We start from the raw sequence: 19,833 nt of genomic DNA on the forward strand, positions 1-19,833 counted from the left end.
GTTCACCTAAAGTTCCACAATACAGGAACTATCTCCCTTGGGGCTGTGACTAAACATCCCTTCCAGGGCAAAGTCACATGCATTAGTAAGCCAAAGCCTCACAGTCCTTTAAGATAGAAAGATCTTCTTTATTAATGAACCCCAACAGTATTTCTTCAGATACAGGAGTTTTGAACTCAAATACTCAGAAGAAAACAGGTTAATATTGCATTATTCTCTTAAGAAATACTGCAACTTATTTCCAGTAACATATTGCAAAGCGAAACAGCTTGAAAAGAAAAAAAAATTAAAAAAGAAAAGAAATTAAGTCAATCAAACTGGAATTAAAGTTTTGTTTCTTGGAACGATCGAGTCCTCGCAAGCACAGCTCGTTTCTGCAGATTACTCCCCCAAGTGTCGTACAAACAGACCCCGATTGCTTGAATTCCTTATGAGCCCACAGAGGTGCAACATTAAAAGCTACGATTATCAGGTAGCAAGTGCCCCAACCTTCGTCCTCCGGCAGCCTCGGTGACTCGGCGTTAACGGGTTGTGAACGTCTTCCCCCTGGAAGGATGGAGAGAGGGGTCAGCACAGCCCCAGCGCCTGTGGGGCTTGTGCTGGGGCACACATGGTGAGCTCTCTAAGCCAAGCAGGCACTGCTGGGTTGGAGCTCACAGGGTCTGTGGCTGCAGAACCAAGTCACAGGGCTGTGGGAAGGAGGGGCTAACTTTTGCAGAGGGGACAACCCTCCTACCCCAAAGCAGCTTGCAAAGGGGACATGACAGGACAAGCAGAGAGAAAAGGACACCAAGGGGCTCTGGGATAAGCAGAAGGTAAGGGATCTGAGTGAAACATGTTCACACAACTGCTCTCCTCCATCCACTTCACTGTGGGCTCCTTGTTCACAAGAGGGAGTCAGTCAGCCAGCATGGTGGCCTGGCCCCAGCCATCAGCTGGCCAAGGGCAGCCAGTGACAGAGGAGCTGCAGACACACTGGGCAGCAAGACCTGGTCCGGTGCCCACAAAGCCCAAGGAAGGAGCTGGCTCTTCTCCCTTCCATGAGGTGGAGCTGCCCCCAGAGATGGACAAGGCAGCTCTAACATAACAGGGAAAAAACCCCCAGGAATGCCACCAAGGGCTTGGTGGGGGGAAATGGAGATGCCAGGCCTTGCAAGGCCATGTATGAGCCTTCTGTGAAGGACCTCCAGCACAGGGTTTTGCTTCAGACCCAGCTCCTCACAGGACGTCTGAGGCAATCAGCTGTGGGTCACCCCCTACCTGCCCTGGACTGCAGTATGCCAAACTGAGCAAGACTGAGCTCATGACTGGCAGAGAAGCCCAGGCAGCCATGCCCTGCTTTGCTACTCACGTGATTGTTTTCATTTCTTTCTTCTCTGCGTCTGGACGGGCACGGTTGAGCACCTTGAGGAAATCTGACGTTTTCGCCCTCATACGCGTGTGAATATAGGCCTGTGTTTCATTAGGACAAAATAGGGCCATGTCAGGAGCCTTGCTTCACAGCTGAGATTTCAGGACACATCCAAGCCAGGTCACTCTGAACAATTACCCTCATTTCTGCTCTCAGGAAACAAACCAGATCCAAAAGGGAAAAATCCTACTTCACTGCTAGAATGGAAAGGAAAGTCTTGTGTCCAAGAGCAGGGAGAAGGCAACGATGCATCACCTGCCACCCCTGCATGACTGGGGAGGGCAGTGCCAGACCCTAATGAGTTCTTAAGGGGCACCCCTGTCCCTGCTTCTCCCCTTTAGCACCCAGGTTAGATGGGCTGAAGCCACCCTGTGTTCCCCAGCCCTCATACCTTCGAGCACTTGATGTGATAGTGCAGGTAGTCCCGGAATGTGTGGATCAGGTTTATGGTGTTGTCTCTGGCTGCAGCATTGGTGTGACGGGGGAACAGCACTGAAAGAAGAGGCCAACACAGACCATTAGGTACCTCCTGAGGTTGCCAAGGCCTTCAGGATCAGTGCTGGAGGCTTCAGGGTGTGCTGCATTAGATCCCTGCCTTGCTCTCTATAAAGAACCCTTTACTCTTGACATGTACCAAGATTAAGCAGGACTTGTGATTTTAAATACAAGGCTTAAGGGCACTTTTCCACATTTCCCACAGGAGCCTGTGCACTCTGCAGGACACAGGCAAGGCCAGGTGTCCAGAAACAATGGCACCGTAGGAAACCACATGATGCTCTATCAGTGCTTGGGAGATACAATTGAAGGAGCAAGGTGGGAGGCAGACCAGGGTGCCCAGGCTGCTCAACCAATTTCAAGATCCAGTCTGCCCTGGGGTCTTGAAATTGGTTGTGGATCTTTGCCTGACAGGTTGCCAGCCCTGTAACATAGGACAGACTTGGATACAAGCAGGTAGCTTGCTCTTTCCATAAGCTGGTGCTCTGTTAGGTGTCCCAGATCCGAGGGCTGAAAGAACATTTTGTTTGGGTGATGATCTCACCTGAGACTGTGAGATCAGATAACCGGGAAATTTAGTCTCAACAAGAACAAAAGTATGTGCCATCCTGGACCTGTTCTTTCCATAGCTGACAGCTGCACAGGCCTCAAGGCACCATTTCCAGCACAGGAGGAGGGCAATGCTATCTTCACCTTTCCCTGCAATGCCTGTGCTCCATCTCTGAGCTCCAAACTCCAGGAATGCTGGCCTGATAGCACACCCAAACATCTTGAAGAGACCTATCCCTTTCAACAGGGCAGGGTTTAGATTCCTCAACATTGCTACCCAGGGGTAAGTCATGGCTCTGCTGGCCAGCACCTCTGGCAGGGGTAAGTGGCTCATCAACGTTTGGCCCAGAGCAAAGAGGCAGAGCTGGAGAAGCAGAATGCACTGCTCTGCTGCTGCTCTCTGGCTGCCTCTGCTGATCAAGCACTGCACAGCTCCCTGCAGCTGGACTACCTACAAGTACAGTTGCATGAAAACTTTCACAAGAAACCTCCAGTTTCCAAAATATCACAGCAAAGCCACTCTTCCCCTTGCTTCCAAATACTGAACTTCATTTGTAGGCGCACACTAAACTCACTGTCCACTTCCACATCTTCTTGCCCACAGCATAGCTGAGGTGTCCTGATATAGAAAAGGGACTCTCCAAAGGGGGCACACAAGACAGAATGCAACCCCAGAGTCCTCGCTGCCCTGAACTGCCCACTTCAACACTCAGGGAAGGTGAATTCTTTTCTGCTTTTCATGTAGCAACAGGAACCTCTCTCCTCCCAAAGCATCCCCAAGCCTTGAGCTGCCTGCTTACCAAAAGTGATGTAGCCAATATTATCGCCAACAGCTGCGTCCGTGTCTTTCAGCTCCAAGGGTGGCTCCCTGTGGCTGAAGAGCACCTGTGGGGCTGTGTGACTGGCCCGGCGACCCTCCTTGAACTCCTGAACAAGACAAAGTGAAGGTGATTCCCACTGGGACCCTTCAGCAACATGCTGGGAAAGCAAATGGGGTTCCTCACTCCCAAAGGGCAAGGAGCAGAAGGTGGCTCAGCTTTCCTTGAATTGATTAAGTTCATCAGGCCAAACACCCTGAAAGTAATTCTTTTTCCCAGCAAACCCAGCCCAAAGTGCATGGCTGTCCTGGGTTTATATATGACCATAGCGCAGCCCCTCAGCTGGGGTGGCTTTCAGTGTGTCACACCCATGCCATGGGTGTTTTGTGAAAGGGACACCTCAGTCTGAGCAAGCACACGAGACAGCACAGCTCCAGCTGGAACTTCAATGCTTCAAGGGAAAGTGCACAGTATCCATCACTCCCCAGGAACAGAAATTCTCAGGAAGGGCTGCAGGGTCTCCATCACACCTAGTGTAAAGGTTCTGCCATTTGAGAAACCATCTCCCACCAGGAGTCTGCCTAGGCATCAAGATACATCTGAAGGCTTGAAGCTTGTATGTGAAGTCTGCTCCTCTTAATGCTTCCCTACACCTTGAAACAGTACCTTCAGGCAGGGAGCTCCCTTTGCCCACCTCACAGGAAATGTACTGGCTCAGCATTTCAGGAACTGTAAGGACCATCTCTGTGTGGGCTGGGAATGTCCAGAGACCATTCTTCTGCCCCAAGGCAAGGCAGTCTTCCCTCTGCCTCACTGACCTCCATCCCAACCTACACATTATCAGCTACCCTTGGCCTCTCCTCTGAGCAGTTTCCCTGGGAAAGGCAGGGGCATCCACGTCCCCTTTAGAGCAGATTGCTGGGGTTTCCTTAATGAAATGCTTAGCTTGCACTTCTGCCTGCTTATGCCAGAGGGTGAAATGGTTCAAATGGCTTCACTGGTTAGTTAATGGTCACATTTTCTCCATGAGAGTCCAGATGAGCAGACACCATACCCAGCTGTGTTATGCAAGAGCAATAGCTGGAGGGAAAGAGCCAGTGTGACTCAGAGTGGAAATTCCTGTGGCTAGGCAGAGGCAGGGTTTGCTGTTCTAAAAACCAAGAATTCGGGACATGGAGACTCCAGGACAGCTGCTGCCTTGAAGCACTGTCATCTTCCCAGGAACCTCACTAACCCCATTTTGTTCACATCATGCCTCCCTTCCCATTTTAAAAGTTGAATTCCATGCTGAGGGATATGCTTGGTGGGGGAAAACCTCAAAGCCAGAGCAGATGTCCTGTCTGGAATAAATGAACACAGCAAACAGCTATGAAGACTTCCATTGCAACAGACCCCTTCTGATGACACCCAACACAGGTACACTGGTCTCCAGCAAACTGGGCCAGTAACTTCTGTCCATGAGCCTGTCAGCAGCATGGCCTGGCGCCCTTGAACGGGTGGGTTAAAGGTGCCTGGAACACCCTGTAGGCCCTGCTCCATAGCCATGCCCAAACAGGAGGGTGGCTCCCCAGGAGCTTAAGCAGATGAGTGAGGTGAGCCAGTGGCACAGATGAACACAGGTATAAGCATGCACTGAGCCTCCCCAGCTGCACACAGATGTCTCATTTTCTCCAGGCTGCACACAGTTGTTCACAGACATGCTAAGTGCTTACTACAAGTCTCTGAATGCTCCCCAGCTAAACAGCAATTGGAAAAGGTAGCTGACACCAGACTTAACTGAGTCCAGTCCATAACTTGGCAATGACTGGTTCAAGCCCACAAATTCAGTATATTCATAGCTCTAAAAAGTTGCAATTCAAGAGCTGTCACACAGAGCTGCTGAGTGTTCCTGCAGCATTTGAGCATTAGCAAGATGAAACGTCAAGGTGAAGACCATTCTCTGCTCCTCCTCAGGCATGGCATGACACTATCTCACCCCTCCTCTCCCTTTACAGCCTCCTCAACATGCTCAGCTGGCTGGAGATCCTACACCATAGCTATCCACACTACTGGGCCTCACTGTGGGGACTGAAGTATTCATTGTGGTGTTTCTCATCTGTAACACATAATACGCTTGATTGTCCAAATAAGCAAGATTATTGATGATACAGATGCCAATGCAAGAGCCAGGAAAATGAACTGTCTGTGCCTATTAGCATGTTCTTCCATCCCAGTCCAGCATGGAGCAAAGCATTTTCATGTGTTAAACCGCCTTTGTGCTCACTTCAGCAGCTTATTTGGCAATGCTGCTTCAAGCAAGCAGGCATCTGAATTGAGGACCAGACCCTTTCCCTGTAACTCAGTTTCCATACCTGCATAAACACCTTTCCAATCACCACATCATCGTCGTCCTTAAATACTGTGCTGAACACAACCGTGACACGGTCCTTCTTTGCCTCAACGTACCTGCAGGTGGCAGAGAGAGAACCCACCTGTGAACCAGAGCTAGGGAGTTCAAAAGGACAAGGTCAAGTAGATACAACAGCCATTCACAGGCCTGGGTGCTGTAAATTTTCCCTCCCCTGAGACAGTATTTACAGGGAGCACAACATTCTGCTGGGAGTGGCCAGTTCCTCTCCTGCATGCAGCCACAAGTGATGACACTAACAGAGACTCTTGTGTAACATCCCAGCAGCCCGAGGCATTACCCTAATGGGATACTTGTGGCAGCCTAGAACAGGCCCTTATTACCCTGGCCAAAGCATGGAGCAGGAGGATTTCCTGACTTTCCACCAAAACCTACAGCTGTGCACAGGAGCAGACTACTGACCACTGTCCAACCCCCGTGCTTTTAGTTTGAACACTTACATTGTCTCATCATCCCTGTAGTGGATGACTGCTCTTTTTTCTCCTTCTTTGCCCTCTTCCTGGAATTTGAAATACTTCTCAAAGACTGAAGCAAAGCAGTTGCGCTTCAACATGCCGGCTTGGTGCACAATGGCATCCTTGTCTGCAGGAAGGTTCTCCAGGTCGTAGAGCAAAGAGACATTGTAACCTGGGAAGGGACAGCCACTAGCTTTAATAATCTACATAGGGCCTTAATGAAAGCAGAGACATTTTTTTTAAGAGACACCTACAGTCCCACTTTTGCCTTAAATCCTCCCAAAAGCCCCAGGGGTGAGTTATTCCCTCTCCAAGCACTTGCCAAAAGCCATGCCTGCACTCGGCGCGTGGCCATGGCAACGTTCCCGGGGCTCCTTCCCAAGCTCCCAGACACACGTGCTGGCTGAACTGCTCCCAAGTTTTTGCAGTGAGTAGGAAGAGATGTTGTCACAGGTAACCATGGTTTTTCTGTGTCTTACAAAGCATCTTTGAGAAGAACAAAGACCCCAACCGTGAGGAACAGAGGCTTCCTGGAGGAGGACTGCATAAAGAATTACAGCTTGTGCTGCAAGCTACTTCATCCCTGACGTGTCTGAGCCACTTTTTAAATTGGCAATTTCAAATTGCAATTCATTGTACAGAGAGCCTCAGATATCAAGCTCTTCAAGTTCAGCCTTCATATGAGCATTTCTCAGGTGACTTAAGTAACTTTGGAATTGCATTCACACACACACACACACACAGAGTGAATGTTATTGCAGGGTTACCTGATTCAGGATTTACCAAGTAGCTTCCATAGACTTTCTTCAATACCTAGAAAAGAAATTAAACACTGAATGCACAAGCTATCAAGACTTGTTTCCTCCTGCACAGCCTAGGCCATATTTGGTCTTCTTTTAGAAGTATCAAATTACAGCACCTGCCTCCCCTAGTGTCTAAGAGAACTTAGACAAATATTAAGTCATCAGCTTCTAGTACTATTGGCTGTTCCTGTTCTAGGGAGGGCTCCTTGAACTCCACTGACAGAGGACATACTGCAGGAGAGGACTCAAAACTGGAACTCTTTCAAGTTCTTGCTAGTCGGATTTGTGTGGGGAAGAAGCCTTATAGCTCATACCTTCAAAGGCGAACAATCAGCAGAGCCTGACACAACAGACCTGAGGGCTACCACTTTTCCTTCCATTCAAAGGCAGATGCAAAGTGTGCCTGGTCCCTCTCCTCACAGGACGGCAAGTTCAGAGCACACCATGGCCTGGTGATCACACAGTGACTGTCTCAGCCTAGTGCACGAACAGATGGGCATCGAGAGGAGACTGCCACGCAGGCTTGGATGCCTCCCAGAAGCAGAACCGCCTACAGCACAGCAAAAACCTTTCTTCAAACGTAATTACTGCTGAATTTTACATCAATGGCAATTTCCAACTGAGCCATAGCTCTGTGTCAATGAGGGGGCTGGAAACAGGCAGTATTTCACAGAGAAGAACACAACAGTGTTGAGGCAGAACTGGCCCTCCTGGGATGACACCCACGACCACGTGGAAAGGCTACACAGACTCTCTGCATGCCAAAACCTCCTTGTAGAGAGCCTGCCTGCAGCAGTGCAGGAGATGCCCTGTCTTAGCAGGAAGCCCACTCTGCATTCCTCACAGTGGGGTTTCACCAAAGACAGAGCAGAAACAAGCAACATTGTCTGCAGGGAAGTGCAGAAAGCAACATTATGACAACTGGAGACTGAAAAATTTAATTTCTATTTAGTACTTCCAAGCCAGTCCTGTGCAGATCCCATTTTCCTCTAGAAGTTTATAGAAATTTGCCTTTCACCACTACAATGGCTGCTGGTGCACAGTGCTGTCGGCCACTTGCCCACCACAGGAATTTTCTTGGGATCACACACTGCACTGATTCTCACTATACATGCTGGGAAGGCTCCACCATTTGGGCTGCTTGACACTCCTCATGCCAGCAGTGGTACTTTCAGTAGTAGGCAGTGCTCCACCTGGAAAGCTCTGCTTTCAGGAACCAGGAAAGCAGGACACTCAATCATATCTCTTCTGACTTAGGTGGGTCTTACGGCAACGCGCAGGAATTCACTTTGGGTTCAAATCACCCATTTCTTACTAGACTCACAGTAAACTGATGGAGCAGTTTCCTTGTTTTCTTCCAAGGACAGACACCCAGAGGCAAAAGCCTGCTGAGAAGCTCTGGGTGAACCCCATTCGCTACATGTGGAGATCTGAAAACTGACTCAGGAACTGAGTCACACTTCCTGCCTTGCCATCCAACCACAGCTCAGAGAGGCTCCTTTTTTCTACCATAAATGGCCCTCCGCAGCCACAGGGCCCAGTCAACAGGAACTGAGCCTGGGACTTCACACAGCACCACTGAAAAGGGAACCAATCTGAAAACCAAGGTCTGCACACACAACAGGAGCCCAACACTTGCTCTCAAGTGTGGTTAGGAGTCAGAAGAGAAGCACCACAGCTCTGTCTTGGCACCTTCCTTCACTTGTGGGCTCAACACATCAGTCAGGGAAACTATTTCTAATGGTCAGGCTTCACTTTGAACTTGTGAAATTAGCAGTGCCTTCCACCTTTCAGGCTGCAGGATGACTACTTTTGCACCAGAGAGTGTGAACACATTTGCCCTTGTCTTTCAGCAAAGTGGGACTCCTGGTTGGCACAGGGCTGATCCTTTGACCAGTGTGAGATGGGAACACAGATGCTTCTCTAAGAGTCAGATGTTAGATACACCACAAAGGCATTGCCATCAACACAGTATTTGTAGGCAGGAGGCCTGGAGATGCTTACTCACCTCATCAGCACCGTGTTCCTGGAGTTCCTTGTAGAATTTCAGAGAAATACTGACCATCACTTTTGTCTTGTCTCCATTGGGGTTTGAAATATGGTAAAGGACTCCATCGAAGTCTAAGAAACAAGCAAGAGAAATGTGAGGGAGCAGGAACCAGCTCCTATTTCTGAGGAAGGCTTTCCCTGCAAGTTCTAGTAACTGCATAAAGCGACAGTGCTCCTCTTGCTCCAGCCCTCACACACACAGCAAGAGGGAAACCCGCAATTAAGGAAAATGGAAATGTCATATAGGGAGACCTGCTATCATTCACAAGGCTGAAACAATTTTGACACCTGTCCATCACAGAAAGCTTTAGTCTAGTGTCACTTAGCATCCCTGGCAAATCCACTTGTGCTCAATGCACAAGGATACAAACATGCAGAGACGGGAGCCTTCTGGAGGGCCAGCACAGAAAGTGACTGACATGCCCACCAGGCCAGAGCTGCAGCCTGCAGGAGAAAACCTCTCTGCCAGCAAAGGCAGCGCAGCTGCTGCCTGCTGTGAGAGCTTCCACTTCACTGCAGAACGGGCAGGGAGGGCAGGAGGAAGGGAAAGGCAACCCTCCAGCTACCTAGCAAGCTCCACTTCCCCACAGAGCTTTGCAGCTTACCCAGATTCCTGATAACAGAAGCAAAAAATCAGTTGCTGAATGAGTACTTGAACTTTCTTGGCATTTCTCTTCCTGAAGAGCAAACTTGAGGTGATGAATCCATTTTGCCTGTCACCCTAAGTCAGCTTCCTAACAACCCAAACCAAATGGTGCTAAGCAGCACCAAGGGCAGGACTAGAGAACAGATGAGGTAAAAGAGAAGAGCTGTGTAGCAGGCACACACCAAAGCACTACCACCAGTGAACTCAGTGCTCTAGGGAAGTCCCAGGGAAGGCAGACAGACAGAGAAATAGTGGGGCAGCCAACTCTGGGGATGCTGCAGGGTCTCCACATTGCCTCTGCCCAGTGGTGTGGGCAGACTGTTCAAGCCAGCCCTTAGTTCTGAAAAGTCAAGAGAGCTGCCAACCTTACCTGCAAATGTTACTTCTACTGCCTCTGGTTTATTTCTAAAAAGCAAAGAAAACAAAGGATGTAAATGAGGACTCTTAACAGCAGCTTCCAAGCTGTAAAGGAAAAAGGATTAATTTCCAACACCTTATTTTTCACAGGCAGCCCTTCCTCAAAACCCCTTTATCTCTTGCTGTCCGACTAATAGTAACCTCTGAGAAGAGACCTTAGACTTTTTCCCCTTCCTATAAGCACCAGTTTTACCCCAGATGACATAAAATAGACTTTGAAGCTGGCACAGATTTCCAGTATTCTAATTTATTATTAGATTGTGACATCACAGATTTCCAGTTAGAAATGCCTAAGAAAGCTACCCCTTCTAAGAAGTTTGTTTTCACAAGCACACACTCTGTACAGAATGGCCATGACACAGGTTTTGGGACAGAGGACCTTTTGTAAGGTTCTGCAATACCAGTTCATGGAAGGAGCTGAGTAATCCTTCCTGACACAGTGCCCTCTTTGCCATCAATACCAGTTCTGCAGATGCATTGATATAACTTGCTTGCAGAGAAGATGCCTTTTCCAAGTTAGGAAAGTGTTAGTAGTGTCAGGAGCAGGTCAAAGAAGGAAACTTTCCACACGTTCATTTCATCTTGCCCCCCTTCCAAAACACCCCAATATTTTGCCAACAGCCTCTGCAGAAAAACTGCAGCTCTGGATGTGCTCTAACACCGTCCTGAGCAGTGTCTGGGACCCCCATCAGCAACAAAACCCTCTGCAAGCCAAAGGCACATCACATCTCACACTGTGACTATGAAGATTAAACTGCTTCTTAACAAACCCTATTTTGACATTTGTTCATGATTTGTGAAAGAGTAGGACTCCATGAAAGATGTAACTGCTTTGGAAGGTCATTTTATTGGGATTGGCACTACATAACTGCTTTCACAGCTCCAAGGGGACTGGTATTAATAGGTCATTCTCCAACAGGGAATTGATGCAAAGGTATCTCCACTGCTGAGAGCAGGCATGGAAAATGAGAACAGGATAAAAATGCCAGTCTGCTACCGCTGTTTCACACTGTATCTCCATTTATTTTTCAAAAGTAGATAATATTCGAATACAGGCTAATAATGCTGCTGCTAACAGAAATCTAGTCTCTAACAGTTCATTCCCACCTGTCTGAACCAACATACTGAAATAACTCCCCAGAGTAAAGTCAGTGGTCTCAGCCATGCTGCTGCTGTTGCCCAGAGACCAGCTTCAACCCTTTTGCCAAAACTTGCTCTTCCACACACTTATGTGCTGCTGGGTACTGGTTACACTGTGGTACACACACTGAGGAAGGTCAGGGGGGAAGTGATGACTCAATATCTATTTTCCCTGACAATATTCTGTAACAATTAACAATTTAAATGATTTTATCTCAGCAGCAAGCATAGTTTTTTCCATCAGCTTAGCTGCAGCCAGCCTCATTCCTGGAAGGCAGAAATGACCACAATGTGATAAAACTCAAGCTGGGCAATACAGGGAGACCAAAACACTGCACTGATCCCAGACACTCACCAGGTCAACATTTTACTCCAGCAGAAACGGAGAAATTAACCCCCAGATGGAGAACCTAAGTGAAAATGAGGAGGTGTTCCTGCTTCTTAAAAGTGATCAGCTGTGAAAGGCAAAAGGCCTTTTTTTATCTGAAGGCTGGAGAGCCTCTGTCTTTTGTGCCACCTTGCTGAGGATAAAAAACTACACACTTGAAAGAAGCGGAGCAAGTGCACCCAAAGCAGGTCCTTTCGTTTGAAAGCTGTGCCAGCTACCCGTGACCTCTCTTGCTTTCATTTCTCCTCCCCAGCTGGGCCTGAGACAGGCTCAGCAGGCATCCCTGGCTGCTTATTTAGCCTGGGCTCTTGGAAAGGGGAGCAATTCCACAAGCATGTCCAAGCCACTTCTGCTCACTGAGGATGGCTCAGAGCAGAGATGAAAGAAAATCCCAGAGATCCCACTCGGTCAGCTGATGCAGACGTATTCCTCTTTTAGAGCACCACACTCAGACGTGGGAATCAGCTTGGATGGCAGTATAAATTTTTATAAAAAAAGAAACCTATGTAGGAAGCTTTAAAGATAGCACAGCCAGGCACATGAGAGCTAGGAATATTAAACAGGATGCATCCTTAAACCTCAGTTCCATCTTCTCAAAATTACAGCTTTCAAACCCCATTCCCCACATACATAGAGCTGACACCTCCCAGAGCCCCCGCTCCCAGCGGAGCCTTCTAAACACAGCACCTCCCTCTGAGAAATGCAAGGAAGTGGCTGACAGTCCGTGCACTGGAGTGGTTTGGCTGAGGAAGGATGATTCCCCATCTGGCTGTCCTGTACCCAGGGGATGGCAGGAAGATCACTCATCACATCATTGAAGAAGCAGAGCAAGACCATGTACAGGAGCTCTGCACAGAGCCTTTGTTCTGCACACAAAAGCTCACTGCTAACACAGCTGGGTTGGAGCCTGTTATTGTGCAAACGTCATTTCTTAGAGAAGTTATTTTAACGCTGATTTCCCAAGTGGCTCAGTTCCGGTACTTGGGGATGGTGAGGAGGGGGCATATTTAAGGGAAAAGAAGGTAACTGGGCAGAACTTTGGGTACTGAATATTCAACCACTTCCCAGCACAGCCTCAGTGAAGCAAGAGCTCACGTGAGCCGCATACAGAGCTCCTCTCAGCCATGCTGGCCCTGTCACCTACAGCACAGTGGTTTTCTGCCTCACCAGGCATGCTGGCCAGGGGAGGACAGGAAAGAGCACTGGTTGTGTGGCTGGGAGCAAAGTGAGGCCCCTTAGCCTTTCACAGTTCATGAGCTTTACAATCACAGTGTTTAAAGTGCTTCTATTTATTTCTCTGGCTCACCTCATCAAAACTACCCTGGCTACTCAAAATTTTTCTCCAACAGAAAAACCACTCCTTTTGCTACCCGGATTGTTGCTCCCACCTCAAGAAGTCCCCAAGCAGAAGAGAGAGGAGCTCTCACCTCCAGGGCTCCATAGTTTCTGGATTAGCAACAACAGACATGTTCACTTCCTCTGACCTTCCAGCAACCCCATCTTCTACCACTGGAAATAGGTCTATGGAGGCACAACGTGTCCTCTCCGTGTTCTGTCCTTCCTGCTCTTGTGCCAGCCACGGCTCAGTGCAGAGCAGTCACAGCAGGCTGGGATGGGGCCTGCAGCACTGAGGGTGGGTACCAGCTACTGTCAGGTTACTGGCACGATCCCAAAGAGCTCTGTCTGGTCTAGTGGGCTCTGGCGTCCCTTGCCTCCATGAGGAGGCTCTCTGCACCCATAGCAAGAACTGGCAGTTTAGCAGCTTGGTGCTGAGTGACTCTAAATCACAGCCATCACAGCTGGACTGTAAATCCCAACTGGGAAGCCAGGAGGTCTTTTGGGGTTCACTTCTACCCCTGATCCAAAGCTCTGAAAACAGACTAACCCGAGCTACATTCAGAGGATTTCAGACAGGACACCTCATCCACTCCTGGAGCAGAGAGCTGCTGTGACCCCTGCAAGCCCCTCACCTCCAATGCTACCTGAACCACAGCATCCCTCAGTGACCTTCCCTGCTTGCTGCACTCTGCCCTGAAGGGACAATAAAACCAGCTCATACCAGCAATAACTGAGATGGCTTCTCTCTGCACTGAATACAGACCAGACCTTTCTGCAAACCCCTGCCTGAACTCCGACGCTAAAATGGCAGCTGTTCCCAGCAGCAGTCTGTTTTGTGATAACAGTTATCAGGTCTGAAGTCAAACCCACACCAAATCCCATCTGCCCTCTGCTTGTAACAATAAAAGACCCTGACAGGTTTTACGTCTTCTTGCCTGTGTTCCTTTTATTCATCTCCAAATGGCTCCTACGCCCTATCTAATACAGGGCCAGCTCCAAATCAGATTTTTCACCCTGGCAGAACATCCATGAAGAGCCACAGGTGCCCATGGAGAGAACCAGCGAGCACTTAAGAGCAATAGTAAATCTTTTTTCTGACAGCACTTCCTCACTCGATTTGGAGAACTTCCCTGTTTCATTCTCAGGCCACAAAGGCTCTTAGCTGTATGATACGACAAATTTAAGAACCTGGCTGACAACCATACTGAAGCATCTCCCACACCACAATTAAGGCCTCTACCAAATAATGGAGAATGGCAATTATTTCAAAAGCTGCAGGCATGCAGATACTCCAACCTCTTGTCCCATAGGAGAGGGGGGGAAAAAGGGGGTATTTCAAAGCTTAAAGCTCTGAGCAGAGCTTTCAGATCACCAGAGTCAACACATAATTTAGATAAAGTGAGCCAGATTCAGTGACAGACTGCAGGCTCTTGCTACAGAAAGGTCACCTCAATAAAAAAAATTATGAGCAATGACTAAAATTCTCTGAACAGTTCCTCCACTTCTGGGCCCCGCTCAGCTAACAAAAGCCTCTCTGCGTAAGCTGCAGGAACATACGCAACCAAGGAGCTCCCATAGCTCTGGCAGCACACCCACCATGAACAGGAGTGCTGTCAGTGGGTGCTGCTGCGCTGTGTACAGCACCCTACACGTGCCAATTCCCCCCTCCTGGTTAGGTGACCCCTCCACGCCCAAGCTTTTCCCTTGCTGTGTGCCCAATAGCCTGGAGGAGCGGGCTGGTAGGAAAGCAGTGGGATTCACGCTGGACAAAGCACAGATGGTCCTGCAGCATGCTTGCACTGGCAGATCCCCTTCCAGCCAGATCTTTGTCCTCAGCTGGAAGCAGCTAGCCTGTGGTTCCCCACCAGAGAGATCCAGAGTTGGGCCAAGTCTCTGGGTAAGAACCTCATTTTGCACACTTTTACTGTGTTTCTTTAGTACAGTGATGGACACCTACTCTTCTCTGCTGTCAAGCATTGGTGGCTGCAGTGAGAACCACTCTCTGAAGATAAAACAGAGCAGGCTGCTCTTAGGAACCCAAGATGAAAACTGAGGCTGGAGTGATGACAGAACCACCTGTGAAAGCCTAACACTTTTCAGATCTGGCTTTTCTTCCCTCCTGCTCCCTGTGCTGTTGCACAAGAGTGGAGCACTATCTACTTCCAGAGGTGGTTCACAATCCACTGTTAATGCTAAGTCACATTCCCTGATGTCCAGCACTCTGCAGTCAGGCAGATTGAGTTTCAGCAGGTGAGGCTGTGCCTGGAGAGATGTGCAGCTCCGGGCTGGGCTTGTGAGGTGAGCCAGCACCTGCCACTGCTGCGGAAGGAGGGAGATCTGATCCCTGCTTCACGGCTGCACCACAGTGAGCAGTCAGGACACAATGAATGGGATGAGGAAACTCATCTAGCTAAAAATACCCAGTTTTGCCTGTTTAATTTTAACCTAGGTCACTTCCCCAATCCTGTTTCCCTTGAAGCCACAAAAATGTCTGTGTCAGCAAGAATGAGGGGATGGCAGAGGAACAATCTGGTTTTGGTGGGCTCTCTGAGCATCCCTGAAGCACTGGAGCCACATATAACCACAACCACACCTGAAGAGAGTTCCTCAGTAGTGCCCTGCAGGATTCAAAGCTCTTCTATCCTCCCAGCCCATCAACAGCCTCCACACAACTCCTGTCTCCCCATGATGAACTCACTGCAAGTCACACCATGAACACAAAGTTCTCACTGGTTACAGCCAGGATTCAGCCTCTGTCTGAAAGGCTCAGCTCTGCAGCACACCATCATCAAGTGACTGCAGGTGGGAAATACCATAAAGCAGGTGGGTGCAGCTTCAGCCCAGCTCCTGCTGGCTCACAGGAACCACTCTGCATCAGGGAAGTCCAAGCTTCAGTTGATTTCCTACATAGCTAATTGTCAGGGAGCCCTGCAGAGCTGCACCTACTAATGGCTGTAAAGAAACCAACAATTTAATCTGAGATTCTCTTCCCTCCACCCCCAGCCTAGGAAAAGGCATGCTGTACCCCAGCTATGCAAATGTGTGTTCTTTGGCACAGTGGGTAAATAATAAGTAACAGTTTGAGACAGATGATTAATTGACTAAAGATTTTGGGTAAGTTATGTATGACTGGAAAACCAAACCCTAAGACCAAAGCCCTGTGCCACACTTTCCCTGGGGTTAGTTAAATTAGTGCAGGACAAGAGTGGATGGCAAATTTGCTAGTGTCAAAAAGAATGAGTATTCATCAGACACAGAAGGCAATCATCAAAATGTTTTACACCTAGAGTGTTTGTGGGGTTTTTTTAATGTCTGTGCAGTTAGCAAAGGAAAGCAATGATGAGAAACAGGATTTTCCAACTCATAGAATTCATCTCCTCACACAACATTTTTATCAGAAATGGGAAAACTCACCTGTGACACCAGCTTCCAGGCAACATCTCATGTACAAATGAATTGGTCAGAAGCTTATGGAAGCTTCCTCTTGACATGAAAAAAGGTCATGAGCCAACCTCATTTCAATAAACTTATTTCCAGATACTGACCAGATATTCCCACATTGCAGAAGCAAATTCCTAACTCAAGTTATTTCAACAGATTCTGGTAGCTTTAGGTTTTTATTTTAAAATGTGGTTGGTTTAAGAGAATAGATTTAAACAGAAATTACTAGAGCTAAGTAAGAAAAAAAAAATCAGATGCATTGAAGTCCATAATCTGTTACCACCTTGATCTAAATCGTGTTTCAACAGTGGCTGTCCAAGGAGGTGAGATTTCCATAGGGACTGCCCACAAAACCAAATTAGATTTGAAATTACCCTATTTACAGGTGGATGCTGCCAAGCCCCAAGGACCTTGTCCAGGGAGTACTCTCAGAGGTGGGTCAGGCCCTGTCTCAAGTGCTGATCTCTGTCTGCAGTCCTGCCAAGGTACCTTTCACACTGGGAACTCCAGGGACAGCTGATGGACCTCCACGCAGAGCAGATTTTGACATATATGACAATCATGGCAGTTAATGAATTCCATCTTTTACATGTGACCTAGTTCTACATGACAAGGTGAAATGTGGAGTGTCTCCCACCTGACAGCCCAGGGAAGCTCTGCAGGAACCTGCCAAACTGTGGCTGCACTGCAGCAGAGGGGAGTGACACAGGACCCATGTCACAGGACAAGTCTGTGGCAGAGGATTTGGAAATGAGCCCTGCCCTGCCCCACTTGCAGGCTGGTGCTGAAGCCACCAGGCACACCTGGCTTTGAGACAACCCCTATTGACAAATCCCTGCATCACATCTGCTGCACTTCGGGGTTGGAGCAAACAATGTAAACTCAGCTCTGCCCCAGTGCCCACACTCACTCCTCCCAGTCACCAAATTCTTCAAGGCTTGACCTTGCCCTGACTATCCTGTGTTCAGCCCCCAAGATACACCTTGGAAAAGCATCACCAAAACAGCAAAATACAGGAAATCCCTTCCTGCCTCCAGGCTGAGCACCACAGGAATAACCCGAGAGCTGTGGCCATAGGAAAAAGAAGTATCACTTGAATAAATGTTTTGTAACATCCATTCCTTAGAAGACCTGAAAGCAGGAGAAACCTCCATGAACTTGCCTGCATGGGGGACCCCAGAACAAGAACAGAAGAAAATTCAGAAGTAAATGTCTTCCTCACCTTCAGCAACACGCTCAAGGCACAAAACTTATCTAGAAACGCCATCTAAAGAACAGAACATGCCACAGATGACTAAAAGGCAGAAGCAGAGCACCATCAGCCACCCTACAAATTGATCCAGGAACAATCAGTATGTCAGGCACACGTGCCAACACACAAGCGAGGTGGCTTTGCCATGCAGCAAAATGGAAATGTCAGGGGCCTGCAGGCTGCTGCAGGGCAAGCAAGCACAGCTCTGCTCACAGAGTCAGAGTTTTGGGGTGCATCTAAAGCTGCAAACTGCCCCTCCACATCAGAGCAACACAGGGACACATGCATGTTCTTCCCTCTCCATCAGGAAGAGTGCCTTGGCACAGACAGGCTGCTCTGACACTCACTGTGAAGCTCTGTACATGCCATATTTTCTAATGGAAGCAGCTGCAATACCACAGTGGTCACCTGGGAGCTCTCTCTGCCCAGTGCTGTGCCTGCACTCTGGGGAAACTTGTTGCATTAAATGATCAGGCCTCAAGACAAATCAAAATCTGCGAGAAGCTCAGCTGTCCTCCAAGGCAGAGCAGCCTGCATAATTATTTTATGGAAAAAAAAAAAATCCCCTCCAAAACAAAACAGGGATCTGAGCAACAAGTCAATTGAGAGGGGGGCAAAGCAGAGTAAATGACCTCTGACAACGTTCTGCATGCAAAAATTTGAGAGCTTCAAAAATCGCTGGAGAAAAAAAGGTAACACAGAAAAAGGCACCTGCCTGGGGGGTCCTTTCCTGGAGCAGCCTGAGCCCTGCCTTGCGAGGCGCCAGGGCAGGCTCCACCCCAGAGATAACACCACTGCTCTGCCTCTCGAGGCTTTGTGTCTGTACAAAGGTGTCTCAGTCAGCAGGCAGTGCATCGAGCCCACAGGCCACTCGGCTGCAGATAAGGACATTCATACTTAAGGGGCCTCCTTCCAAGCTAAACTGGATACTCTCAAGCATCTTTTTGCCCTGGTGCAATACTCAGTAAAAAAACCCACTGGCTCCCCAGGGACTGAACTGTCCCAGTCAGAGATGTGGGTGTGAACTAGACCCCCAGCCTGCTCCCCGAGGCCAGCACACCCACCAGGCTGGCACCAGTGGTTGTGGCTGACCCCTGTGCCTGTATCCCTTCTGCTCGAGAAAGCAAAGAGGGAGCACGCTGGAATTTGCTCTTCACCCCAAAGCAAAAGGCTGAGGCCGTGACTCCGTACTGAGGCTTCCTGTTCCCCGCCTCCCCCTACACATTCCGTACCAGCGCTGGCACCTCGCTGATGAAGCCCACTTTACCCAAAGCAAACACGCTGCAAATCCGCCTTCCTCCCTTCCCAACTTCCTCCTTGTCCAGGCCCTGTCCTCCAGTCCACCCCAGCACGGCAATCTGCGGTACCCTTCCCACATCCGTCCTGCTCTCCCTGGGCCCTCCATTGCTCTGGCACTGCTGACCCCGTGCAGCCCCACTGTCCCCTCCGACACCGCCCTGTCCCGCTCTGCTCCCTCACTGCCAGGCTCTCCCTGTGCCCAAGCTCTGCCCATCCCCGCCGCCCGCAGCTCAGGTCCCGCACGCTGACCGCCCCCTCCCCGCCCGGCATCCTGCAGGCCGCCACCCGTGCCCGCTCTGCCCTCCTCGTTCCCGGGCCGCCCCCCCGGCAGCACAGCACCCGCTGGCTCAGCGCCGCTCCCCGGCCCCACATCCTGCCTTGTCACCGTGCCCTGGCCCCCACCTTCCGCCCGTCTCGGCCCCATCCTCCCCGGGCACCACCCGCCAGGCTTCGCTCCGTGCCCGGGCGCCTGGCACGGCCCGGGCCCCGCCAGCCACCGCCCCCTCGCCCCTCCCTGGGTCCGCGGACCCGTCCCCGCCCCGCCCCGGCTCCCCTGTCCCTACCCGGCGGCCGCGCCCTCGAACTTGAGCGTGAGGGTCTCCTCGATGATGCGGTTGTTGACCTCGAGCAGGATCATGTCGGTGCCGGGAGCGGCTCTGAGGGAGCCGAGCCCGCTGCGCGCACCGGGGACCCGCCCGAGCCTGCGCCGCCGCTTCCGCTCTCGCGCCCGCGCGTCACTTCCGGCTCGGCGGCGGCGCCACCGCCCCGCCCCGCCTTCGCCCCGCCCACACGGAATGACGCCACGAGGAGCCCCGCCCCGCGGCGGGAGGGAAAGGGGGAGGGGGTCCTCGAATGCGGTGGGACACGGGGGTGCGTGCCCTAAATGCGGTGGGACACGGGGGTGTGTGCCCTAAATGCGGTGGGA

General features: G+C 50.0%; 1 protein-coding gene across 1 annotated transcript; it reads right to left on the reverse strand.

The window, feature by feature from the left end:
• Nucleotides 1-107: 107 nt before the first annotated feature.
• On the reverse strand, nucleotides 108-19,614 carry ARPC2 (actin related protein 2/3 complex subunit 2). The gene is made up of 10 exons (XM_058027598.1): nucleotides 19,472-19,614; nucleotides 10,004-10,038; nucleotides 8,947-9,059; nucleotides 6,903-6,948; nucleotides 6,121-6,307; nucleotides 5,625-5,718; nucleotides 3,256-3,382; nucleotides 1,803-1,903; nucleotides 1,352-1,452; nucleotides 108-546 (listed from the first exon to the last, which is right to left on the reverse strand). Exons 1-10 carry the CDS (start codon nucleotides 19,543-19,545, stop codon nucleotides 522-524), a joined length of 903 nt encoding a protein of 300 aa, XP_057883581.1. The 5' UTR covers nucleotides 19,546-19,614; the 3' UTR covers nucleotides 108-521.
• Between the last annotated feature and the right edge of the window lie 219 nt (nucleotides 19,615-19,833).

Source organism: Melospiza georgiana, chromosome 7 (assembly GCF_028018845.1).
Source record: "Melospiza georgiana isolate bMelGeo1 chromosome 7, bMelGeo1.pri, whole genome shotgun sequence".
In the NCBI taxonomy this organism is placed as follows: domain Eukaryota; kingdom Metazoa; phylum Chordata; class Aves; order Passeriformes; family Passerellidae; genus Melospiza; species Melospiza georgiana.